The 12,385-nt window shown below is 41.5% G+C and overlaps 1 protein-coding gene across 1 annotated transcript in view; it reads right to left on the bottom strand.

Moving 5' to 3' along the window:
- PON2 (paraoxonase 2) overlaps positions 1-11,542 on the bottom strand; it is a 30,531-nt gene extending 18,989 nt beyond the window's left edge. The window contains exons 1-2 of the mRNA XM_003921222.3: positions 11,380-11,542; positions 933-1,003 (exon numbers count right to left, since the gene is read on the bottom strand). Coding sequence (XP_003921271.1) covers positions 933-1,003; positions 11,380-11,516 — 208 coding nt within the window. The 5' untranslated portion in view covers positions 11,517-11,542. The remainder of the gene's footprint in view (positions 1-932; positions 1,004-11,379) is intronic.
- Between the last annotated feature and the right edge of the window lie 843 nt (positions 11,543-12,385).

Below are 12,385 nucleotides of genomic sequence, written 5' to 3' on the forward strand. Positions count from 1 at the left end.
AGGAGCCCCTCCTGAAAGACTCAGGCTCCACAGTACATCCTACATAAAGCCAAGGGGAGAGGGAAAACCCCCTCTGCAGTCATAGCTTAGAAGATAAAATAAAAACAAGTTTTTTCAATATGTACTGTAAATTGTTGATACATCAGTCCATTCTCACGCTGCTAATAAAGACAAATCTGAGACTAATTTATAAAGGAAAGAGGTTTACTTGACTCACAGTTTCATGTGGCTGGGGAGGCCTCGGGGAAACTTACAGTCTTGCTGGAAGGGGAAGAAAACACATCCTTCTTCACATGGTGGCAGCAAGGAGAAGTGCCGAGCAAAAGGGGGAAAAGCCCCTTATAAAACCATCAGATCTCATGAGAACTCACTCACTATCATGAGAACCAGCATCACAGGGTAACCACCCCCATGATTCAATGACCTCTCACTGTGTCCGTCCCATGACACATGGGGATTATGGGAACTACAATTCAAGATGAGGTTTAGATGGGACTACAACCAAACCATATCAGTCAGTTATATATTAGCCATAAGATCAGATCCTGGTTATAGAGCAGTGAGCAGGGTAAATGCCATCACTGCCTACATGGAGCTTCCTTCACTAGCTGACCAGGAGGCTCACAGAACACAGACTGTAGTGGCCATACCTGACAAATAATGCAGACTTGACAAAGAAGTCAAAGAAGTTCAGAGAAGTCACAAAACAAGCAAGAAATCAAACACTAAACATAGAGTTACCCACAAAAAAAGAATATAGTGAGGTTAAGAAAAAATAAATACACGGTACATGAGATCAAAAGAGACTGTTAATCTAATGTGGTTTATCCACTGAAAAACAGTAATTGCATCCTAAAATACCATTAATAAGTGTTTTAATGTTGGTGGCCAAAAAAATGCAATGTGTCCAACAAGCATTTTCACATACATACCAATTCCTTTAATCAGGTGGCAGTTTGGAAGGTCTACAGATTCTACTTCTCCGGAGGCTTTAAGTCGATTTCTGTTACAAAAAAAAAAAACTATTTGTTTATGTATTCCCTGCTTTGTTTCAGAAAGGGTTTAAAGAGGCTTACAGCAATATATTCAACACAGCGTAAATCTAAAGCAGATGAAAGAGAACATAGAAAAACAAGAGTATGAACATCAATCTGCAGCAGAAATGAAGTTAAAACAAAAATGTCTATTGCAAAGTATTGTAAACCCATATACTGAGGTGGGTTATTAAAAAAAAAAAGCCAATAACTCAACAAATAAAACTTATAATGCAAGTTCCTGTGCAAATGTAAACACAGAACCAGGTAACATTTCTCATAGTTCTGGTGTTGTGGGAAGAGAGTTCCAGATGTAGAACCAAAAGCCCTGTCTTCCTTCTGAAGAGTCAAACAATAAAAAATGACAATAAGCCTCACACAGAGACTGCAAAGAAGCCAAGAGAAAATGGTATTGCTCAAGACCTGTCACACCAAAGACATCCCATAAATAGTTACTGATAAAAAAGAAAAGAAGGTAGCATCTCCATGACAGTATTTTTTTTAAATAAGAATTTATTTGTTTATCTTATTTAAATAGCTTTTGGGGGTACAAGTGGCTTTTGGTTACACAGATGAGGGATAGAACAGTGAATTCTGCGATTTTAGTGTACCCATCCATGACAGCATTTATTGGAGTGGGAAGGTTGGAGAGCACCAACCAGTTTTGTAACTACTTTAGCAAAACTATTTGCTGTTGTGTATCCAGAAAATTAAAAGGAGGAAATAATGAGAGAATGTTGAACTCTAATAGGATGTCTTCCCCCTCCCTCTCCCCATGAGAGGGCCAGGAAGCAGTTTGGGACGATACCTGTGGGATCTATTGTTTTGAAGGCCACATACTATTGGCTTTCCCATCTCCTCTCACATTTTTTCACCTTCTCTGTCCTCTAGAACCATAAATAATAAAAACAGCACCTTGTAGAAACTTGACATTTTTCAGTGGTTCCCACATACCATATATTTAAGAGACAAAATAGCTATTTGCCATGTGTCCTTCTCCTGTGCACACAGCTGATGGTTTCTGAGGTCTAGACACCAGGGAAGGCTTCTAGAGCAGGCGTCCTCAAACTTTTTACACAGGGGGCCAGTTCACTGTCCCTCAGACCGTTGGAGGGCCGCCACATACTGTGCTCCTCTCACTGACCACCAATGAAAGAGGTGCCCCTTCCTGAAGTGCAGGGGGCCAGATAAATGGCCTCAGGGGGCCGCATGCGGACCGCAGGCCGTAGTTTGGGGATGCCTGTTCTAGAGTATGGGGCAGGCTACCAGTTTCTCAGCAAAACAGAAGAAAGCTTAGGCCTAGATAACCCAAATCTACTCATAGGTTGTAACAACTACATATTTTGGCAATTCATGTCATACATAAAGTTTCTAATTAAAGGGTTAATCAGTATGTATTTGAAATCATATAACTCAAGTAATATTAAATTTCTTGAAACAATATAGCAATAAGGCAAAAAGCGTAAATAAATCAATATTTAAATATAATAAATATAATTCGTTAAACGTATTAAATGCAAGTTTTTAAAATAAAGCATTAAAAAATACAACAAATCTCACTTCCATGTGTCACAGAAGTAACTTAAGAGAGGGAAAAAAACTAGAAAACCAAATACTATATGTTCTCACTTTAAGTGGTAGCTAAACAAGAGTGCACATGGACATAAAGATGACAACAGTAGGCTAGGCGCGGTGGCTCACGCCTGTAATCCCAGCACTTTGGGAGGCCGAGATGGGCAGATCACCTGAAGTCGGGAGTTCAAAACCAAACTGACCAACATGGTGAAATCCTGTCTCTACTAAAAATACAAAAAATTAGCCAGGCATGGTGGCACATGCCTGTAATCCCTGCTACTCAGGAGGCTGAGGCAGGATAATCACTTGAACCCAGGAGGCAGAGGTTGCAGTGAGTCAAGATCGTGCCATTGCACTCCAGCCTGGAGTAATCCCAGCACTTTGGGAGGCCGAGATGAGCAGATCACCTGAAGTCGGGAGTAAAACTCCATCTCAAAAAATAAAACAAAAGATGACAAAGTAGACACTGGAGACTACTAGAAGGGGAAGGGAGGGAGGGGAGTGGACAAGGGCTAAAAAGCTATAGGGTACTCTGCTTACTAGATGGCATCAATTGTTCCCCAAACCTCAGAATCACACAATATACTCATGTAACAAAACTGTACATGGACCCCTTGAGTCTAAAATAAAATTGAAATTATAAAACAAAGTGAAAGAGAGAAAAAAATTTATGTAATTGTGATGATGAGGATGACACTAACGATAATCATAGGTGGTCAAAGGAAATACACAATAAAAACAGGCATAATTTACCAGTGTTCAAAGTGATTTACCTCAATGAATTCATTTAATTCTTCAAACAACCCTATAAATTAGGTAGCATTATTCCAATTTCAAAGAAGAAAGAACTGAAACAGACAAAACAAGTTTCCCAAGGCTCAACTTAGCCAGAAGTGCTGGAAGCAGGGAGGCTTTTGTGCTAAACTACTCTGTGCTTTTCTCAGAAAGGAGTGAAGGGATCTGTGTTCCTGCCTTAGCAGTGAAACTGCCATGACCCTTGGCAGGTCAGTTCATCTCTACAGGTGTCAGTCTTCTTTATGGACAACATAAGGATGAGCCTAAAACACCTCCAAGAGTCTGCTAACATTATATGACCCCAGGAATAGAGGTAGATACCAAGCAATGGGTTACAGCTGCTGTTTGTACACCAAGTTTTAATATCATGCATTGATTTGGATGTCAGTTTTACACAACTTACTGCTATGCCTATTTGGCTATACAAAAATAGGCATAATAATGTTTTACCATCTAATTTTTTTGAAGATAATCTCTTTGGATTAAATAAAATTTGTTCAAAGTAACAAATTCTGATGTGTTTGAAAAGTTTAATATGTGGTTACTCTTTCAGAGTCAACTTAGGTTTGCAGAAGTAACTGATGCTAAATAAGGCAGTCTTTATCAACTAGTTTTCTTCTACAATATCACGTTTTGATATGCAGCCTACCTGCTATTAACACTGAAGAGTTACATAAGGGCTATGCATAACTTCTACTTAACTAATTTTTTTCTTGGCTTTCCTTTTTGATAAAAGAAAATGGGTATTTTTGCCTCTATCATTCCTGGCCCATCAAGACTTCCAAATTTCTTCAGTAGAAAACTGCCAAACATTTTCCCTGGCAGAACAATCAGTTCCCTGCTTGTCAGTGGAATTCTGTATTCTGGGTGGCAGACCCTAGTGGCTGACAAAACTCAAGCCATGCCCAGCCCCGCTTCATTTCTCCCTTGCTGCTTCCATTGTAGAGGTGGGCAAAGCAAACATTTGCTTTCCCAGACTTGCCTGTAATGAGGTGTAATCATATGACCCAGGTTTTAGGGAAGGATATTGTGTTCCAGATATAAAGGGGAGACAGGAGAAGAGAGCTAGCTGGTATCACTCAATCTCCCTTCTTCATGATTTGAACACACACGCTGTGCTGGGGACTGCAGCAGCCATTCTGCCTCCTTGAGAAAGATGAAGCTAAAAAGTCAGTAGGAAGAGACCAAAGGATGAAAATATATGAAGAACTGAGTTCCTTGATATGATCACTGGCTCAATGAACAAGCTCTATATGGGGTCACCTACAGAAGTATTTGTCATGTGAGAAAAATAAATCCCTATTTGAATGAACTACTGTTAATTTGATGTATGTTATTTGTGACTGGAAGCAATCCTCACTGGCATCAGATTTAAGAAGTTTGGGGAATATACATATATGTATTTATACACATATTTATCTGAATATAGAGAAAGATAAAAACCTTTTGGATTAGATTAATAAACCTATAAGTATTCATGTAAAAAAGTACAAGATAAATGATATAAACATATATAAGTGATGATATGGGAGAAAGAACATTTTTTTTTACTTCTGTGGGAGCCTATTTGTTCCCTAACACCGTATTTCCATAACATGTTTATAACTGTGCTAGGTCACAGATGCATGGCTACTGGCATTCTGCTGTCATGCAGGCACTGGCAATCAATAACAGTGTTCTCCCTTTAACCCAGAGCCAGCTTCAAACACACTGTTTTGGCAACCACAAAGAGTCTATTAAAATTAGCACTCAAAAGGAAAGCTATTTGCCTTCTCTGTTTTAGGTTTCTTTTGTTTTTATTTATTTTCATTTTCATTACAGTTCAGTTATTTATTTTATTATTTCTTCATCACAAACCTATGGTAGGTATAATACAGGAAACACTATCTGCTGGCTTCCTTCATTGGGGTCACAGTCATTCCTCAAGTGACCCCTATGGAGTCCAGTGACCAAGGAATCTATGGGTAGAATTCAGGGAATCCATGAATTTGGATTGGGGGAAAAGTATATCTTTATTTAAACCTCTAACTTAAATTCAGTATTTCCTCTGATGATGAGTGGCAGCAACAAACCACAGTACTATCAGTAGTATTTGTGACTCTGTCACTAATAGAAATTATAGATACTTTCCTATCCCATTTCAGTTGTAGATAGCTCAAAGTTCCATTTATACTCAACTCTACTTCAAAATATCTGCTGTTAGACATTGACCTACCTCTAGATCCATTTAAGATTTTAATTTTAAAAAGCATATTATATCATAGATTCTAAAATAGTTTGGTAGCAGTATTTAAGTATAACTGGTTTTCTTTGTAATCCTATATATTTTTATTTTATCCATTTAAAAATATGACGCTGGGAAGGAATGAAGGCTTCACCAGATGGCCAAAGGGATGTATGGCACAAAGGTTTAAGAAATTTTGCTTGAATTTTATTGTCTTCATAGATGACATTTATTGAGCTGTGTGCCTGGGAATGTTTGAAGTGTTCTCATAATCCCACTGTGGAGAAGGTCATACCCCATCCTACAGATTAGAACACCAGGGCACAGAAAAGTGAAATAACTAGCCCAAGGTTTCAGGTAAACAGTAGAGCTATGAATGAATTCAGGCTACCTCTCCACAAAACACGAACTGTTAATCAACAGTCATTAGCATGAAATCAATCTCAGTTTCTTTCATTCAGGAAATATCGGTACCCATCCAAAGTAGAATGAAACCAGAGATGGCTAGCTGTTATCTGGCCTCATGGCAGGTAGCAGTAAGGGTGCACCATGCTATGGTGCCAATATACCCCTGAGCAAACTGGGAACACAGTGTTACTATCAGGAGTTATTTTGGGCCATACCTCTCTGCTTTTGAATTTACACACAACCACTGGGGCTTTATCTCCTATGTACAGGCTATATGCAAGCCAGGGCTTTATCTTTTATATATAGACTTGTAAAAACTATTTGGAATTCACCCCTCGGGCTCTTGTAATACTTGTACGAAGTAACTAAGAATTTGTGCTTAGGCATGTAACCCTAGGGAAAATTCGCTCCACTGGCAGAGAAGCTAGAAGACTGTAGGAGAGGTAGGGCAAACTGTATTTGGAATCAGGAGACCTGGCAGAGGGGACAGGTTCAGCATTAATTATTAGTAATTATCTGTTGAACTAACAAGTTAACCTCTCTAACCTCAGTATTTATAGTTATAATGTAGAAGGGAAGGCCAGGTGTAGGGGATCACACTTGTAATCCCAGCATTTTGGGAGGCCAAGGCAGGCAGATCACCTGAGGTCAGGAGTTTGAGACCAGCCTGGCCGACATGGCAAAATCCTGTCTCTACTAAAAGTACAAAAATTTGCCAGGTGTGGTGGCAGGCACCTGTAGTCCCAGCTACTCAGGAGGCTGAGGCAGGAGAATCGCTTAAACCCAGAAGGCAAAGGTCGTAGCGAGCCGAGGTCATGCCACTGCACTCCAGCCTGGACAACAAGAGTGAGACTCTGTCTCAAAAAAAAAAAAAAAAAAAAAAAAAAAAAAATGAAAAAGAAGAAGAAGAAGGGAAGGCACCTATGAAGACTGGATGAAGGCATAAAAGTAAAAGAGCTTTCTTCCCAAATGTCAGTAAGTGTACATTCTGGTTCAATATAAAGAAATTTGGCAGGGATCACTAAGTCACATCCATAATCCCAGTGCTTTGGGAAGTTGAGGTGGGAGGATCACTTGCAACCAAGAGTTCCAGATCAGCCTGGGCAACCTAGCAAGACACAAAATATGTGTTTTTTTAATTAGCCAGGTGTGGTGGTATATGCCTATAGTCCTCGCTGCTTAGAAGGCTGAGGCAGGAGGATCCCTTGAGCCCAGGAGTTCTAGGTTACAATGAGCTATGATTGTGCTGCTGCACTCCAGCCAGGGTGACAGAGCAAGGCCCTGCCTCAGAAAAAATAAAAACATTTTTTGAAAGATAGATTAAAAAAAAAAAAAATAGAAGTTTTCGCACTTTTGGCACACTGACCAGCATACAAGAGGCACCTAATAAATGGTTTAAGAAAAACAAAAAAAAGCCTGCTCCTTCAGAAGTAAAAACAGACCACATAGCTTCTTGTGGGAATTGTCATAAAAGGTGCTAGGTAGCAAGCAGAAGATTCACATGAGTGTGCTGGGGATTCCTACCCACTCTTAGGCCTCTGATGCACTCAGATCTCATGATTCATCCATGGCTGTGTACCCTGAATCAAGGAACAATTGGCCTGGGAATATCTGTATACTGTTATTTTCTCCTTTATTGCTCAATTAGGGAGGGGTAGAAAAGGTGGGTGTGGAATGCCAGTTACAGTACAGAAGAAGAAAGACAACTTTGATGACATTTATTCCTCTGGGATATCTTTATACTAAAAATTGAAGTGAGCAACCTGGGGAGAGAAATAACTTGACTGCCGAAGTACCATCTCTAAAAACTGAATAATCAAATAGCAGGCACCAGATTAAAACAAAAATGAAACAAAGCCTCTGTCCCTTCAACTTCTTCTGAAGAGTCTTTCCTCATAGAGAGGTGGGAACATGATTTTTTGCTTTTTTTTTTTTTTTTTTTCTTTTGACAGAGTCTTGCTCTGTTGTCCGGACTGGAGTACACTGGCTCAGTCTTGGCTCATTGCAACCTCTGCCTCCCAGGTTCAAGAGATTCTTCTGACTCGGCCTCCCGAGTAGATGGTATTACAGGCATGTGCCACCACACCTGGCTAATTTTTATGTTTTTATTAGAAACAAGAGTTTCACCATGTTGGCCAGAAAGGTCTCGAACTCCTGACCTCTAGTTATCTGCCCACCTCAGCTTTCCAAAATGCTGGGATTACAGGCATGAGCCACTGTACCCGGCTGAACATGCTTCTTTTTAAAATAGACTCTAAGGATCACCAAACTCTAAACAGAAGTTGCTCAACCATATGATAAAATACAGGGTACCCAGTTAAATTTTGAGACAAACAATGAGTGATATTTTAGTATAATCATGTCCCAAATTTCATGCTTATGCTAAAAGTATGATATAAGTATTCCATGCTTGTAAAAAAAAATTATGTATCTGAAATTCAAAGTTAACTGGGTAGCCTACATTTTTCTTTGCTAAATCCAGCAACCCCACCATCTACTCCATCATTCTCATATCAGGCCATTTGGGGCTTCACATATCCCATAAATTTACCACTATATAAAGTCACTGCCTAATAAAGTATATCACAATCATATAAAGAAAAGTTGCATCAAACTGTAAAGGAAGCCAAGGGTGGTGGCTCATGCAACGTAATCCTACCACTTTGGGAAGCTGAGGCAGGAGCATCACTTGAAGCCAAGAGTTCATTAGCCTAGGCAACAAAGTGAGACCCTGTCTCTACAAGAAATAAAAATATCAGCACACATCTGTAGTCCCAGCTACTCAGGAGGCTGAGAAGGGAGGACTGCTTGTACCCAGGAGTTTGAGGTTGCAGTGAGCTTTGACTGTACTACTGTACTCTGGCTTAGATGGCAGAGCAAGACTTTGTCTCAAAATAAAAAAACAAAAACAAAAACAAAACAAACAAAAACCTGTAAATAAATTATCAGGTGCATTCTGTCAATAAGTTTTATTAACTTTTTCTTTTTTTCTAGATTTGCAACTATAACTTTAATATAAAACCTCAAGATTAGTTAGAAGGGGAAAAATTTGACTGTTAATTGAGAAAACTTCCAACTTGCAGAAAAACTGGTGATTTACACGTTAGTAACAACATAATGAACTTGTGAATATTTGTGATCTTGCCTTTGAAATGGAGAGCCAATCATTCAAAGACATCCAACTCATGAATGTTCTGCAGAGCAGGCCAGGCATTACCACATGAAAATTAAGGTCAACATGTCCATTTCCTACCCACAAGCGTTCTTTCCTCAACCCTAACTCCCACCTCAGCCACCACTGTTCCTCTTTGCATTGCTTTATCAGTAGATGAAACTACCAACATGCGACAGTGGGACTGTCACACAGACTCTGGTAGCACCTTTGATTTCTCCCTCATCCCTGGTGTTCCAGAGTTTGGGTCCCTGTTAGGCCCTCTAACTTACTGCAATACTTTAACCAGTTTCCCCATGTCCACTCTCGATTCTAGTAGTTCTCAACCCCGACTGCTCATTAGAATTATCAGGAGAGTTTTTAAAAATAAAAAATACCACTGCTACTGTCAGCCAGTGTTCTTATATCACTTCCCTATTTATTTATTTACCAGGGAAACCTGAAGCCAGCCTGGCAAACAGTGCAGGCATTATTTCATATCATATTTTCGTTATAATGAAAAATCTCTGGTAGGCAGACATCATAGTTTATAAATTACCAACTCGATTTTAATTTAATTATATTTTTTGTAGAGATGGGTTCTTGCTATGTTGCCCAGGCCTGTTGCTAATAATTCCTGGGTTCAAGCAATCCTCTGGCGTAGGCCTCTGACAGTGCTGGGATTACAGGTGTGAGCTGTAGATTCTGATCCAGACCAGCTGAATCAGAATCTTTGATGTTGCCACCTAGACACTGGGCCCTCCAGGAGATTCTAATGTAGGGAGAACCATTGCTCTACTTCAATCCACCCTTCCAGGCTTATCTCTATAAAACACAACTAGTTATATTAAACTCTTGTTGAAAAGCAAAACAAACACCACCAGTATTTCCTCTCTGAAGGAGTATTGGGCCTATCAAAGCAGGGCCCTATTTTTCAATGTATGTTTAATGGCCTCAAAACCTATCCTTCCCCCCACCCTACTAGTCTCATCTCTTGACATTATGCTCCCTTCAAACTGGCCCATTTGCTAGTCTTCCAGCTTCTCACCTTAGCCCCTTTGCTCCTGCTGCACTATGTACATGGCATGGCCCCCTTCATGCCCGTATGTGTTGCACTCACCCTTCAAGGTCAAGTCGAATGTCTCTTCCTCCCTCTGGAACTCCACCTTCAGAGGATGTAATCTTTCCTTTTTAAGCCTATGGGTTGCTTTTGTGACTGTCCTTAGGACATCCTAATTTATACATTTACTGTATTTTATTTCTCTCCTCCCCCGTGTTAAACTCCATAAGGGTTGCACTCTACTAAAGGAGCCTAAGAGAGTGCATCACACATAGCGGTGCCCAGTATTTCTGGAATTCATTTGCATGAGGCCTATAAAATTTTGGTTGAGGCAGGACATAACAGCTTACACCTGCAATCCCAGCACTGTGGAAGGCCTAGGCTGGAGGATTGCTTGAGCTCAAAAGTTAGGGACCAATCTGGGCAATATAGCAAGACCCCATCTCTACAAAAAATAAAATAAAACAAAAAACAAATTTTGAATTGGTAATTTATAAACTATTATGTTTACCTACCAGAGATTTTTCATTAAAATTAAAATGTAAGATGGAATAGCGCCTGCAATGTTTGGCATTCTGGCTTCAGGGTTTCCTGGTGAATACACAGGAAGTAGCTTAAGAGTATTAGCTGAATGTTTCAAGTGCCTTTGATCTACAGCTGAAGAGTTTCTCAAACTATGCAGAAAGGGGTGGAGAAGAACTTTATGAAAGACGGGGCCAGTTTGGGCAACAAGGAGAAGCAGCACCAATGACCTGAAATAAATCTTCGTAATTAAAGTTTTAATGCATGAGTAGTCGTTTTGTTTTCAAGTTTAAACCCCTAGTTTGGCTCTTGAGTAACTGCAAAGCATTCTTCTGTCTGCCTACGCAGAAGATAACTTTTGTTAGTAGCAAGGGCTTATAAACTTTCAAGAAAGTGTAGCGACTCACTCCAAACTTAGCTGGTTTTTTCACTAGAAGCGGCGAGTGGGGGTTCAACCAACTGGGGGACCGACAGCAATCAAAAATTCTCCACCCCGGCCGCAGTGCCGGGCCCCGCAGGAATCCCTCCCCCAGCCTGCGCCCTCCCCGCACCACGCGGCCACCTCCAGCCTGGGGACCGGCGAGGAGGGGCGCGCGGGAGTCCCACCTACCTGAGTGCCAGCAGCCTCTCGCCCAGGAGTGCCAGCGCGATCCCCAGCAAGCCCAGAGCTACCAGCCGCCCCATGGCGCGGGAGCCGGGCGCGCCGCCTCGCTCGGGCCTGGCCGGCAGCTCCGTGGGCGGTGCCATCTTCCCGGCTCGGCGTTGCCGCCCGCGCTCCGCCCAGTCCTCCGCTCAGGCCGAGTCCTGCGCCCGGGGCCGCGGAGGCTCCGCCCTGGGCCTGACCCTGGGCCTTGTCTACACAAACCTATCTCCCCAGTTACCTTCGGGACGGCCCTGACACTCCTTACTTTAGGCTCCTGACGTGAAACTTGGAATTCTTCACATCCTTACCCAAACAACCCACCCGAAACTCCCTAGCAGCTCGCATACCTTTCTCATTTCCCTAGTCTTCAAACACATTTCTCACTCGCTATTCCAATGAGAAACTTCCATAGAAAGCTTATTCTGGGGAACGTAGGAGGTACCCCAAAAGAAGGCGGGGAAGTACTGGGGGGTGTCTTGTAAATATTTCACATTGGAATCGCTACTTTTTATAACAGGATGTAGTTGCAAAGAAATAAACATCCTGTGTCTCTTAACAGGTTTTTTGTTTTGTTTTTTGGATACAGTGTCTCGCTGTGTGCAGTCTGGACCTCCTGGACTCAAGGGATCCTCCAGCCTCAGCCTCTTTTTTTTTTTTTTTTTTGAGACGGAGTTTCGCTCTTGTTACCCAGGCTGGAGTGCAATGGCGCGATCTCGGCTCACCGCAACCTCCGCCTCCTGGGTTCAAGCAATTCTGCCTCAGCCTCCTGAGTAGCTGGGATTACAGGCACGTGCCACCATGCTCAGCTAAGTTGTTGTATTTTTAGTAGAGACGGGGTTTCACCTTGTTGACCAGGATGGTCTCGATCTTTTGACCTCGTGATCCACCCGCCTCGGCCTCCCAAAGTGCTGGGATTACAGGCGTGAGCCACTGCGCCCGGCCAGCCTCGGCCTCTTGAGTAGCTGAGACCGCA

This window comes from Saimiri boliviensis, chromosome 10 (assembly GCF_048565385.1).
Source record: "Saimiri boliviensis isolate mSaiBol1 chromosome 10, mSaiBol1.pri, whole genome shotgun sequence".
In the NCBI taxonomy this organism is placed as follows: domain Eukaryota; kingdom Metazoa; phylum Chordata; class Mammalia; order Primates; family Cebidae; genus Saimiri; species Saimiri boliviensis.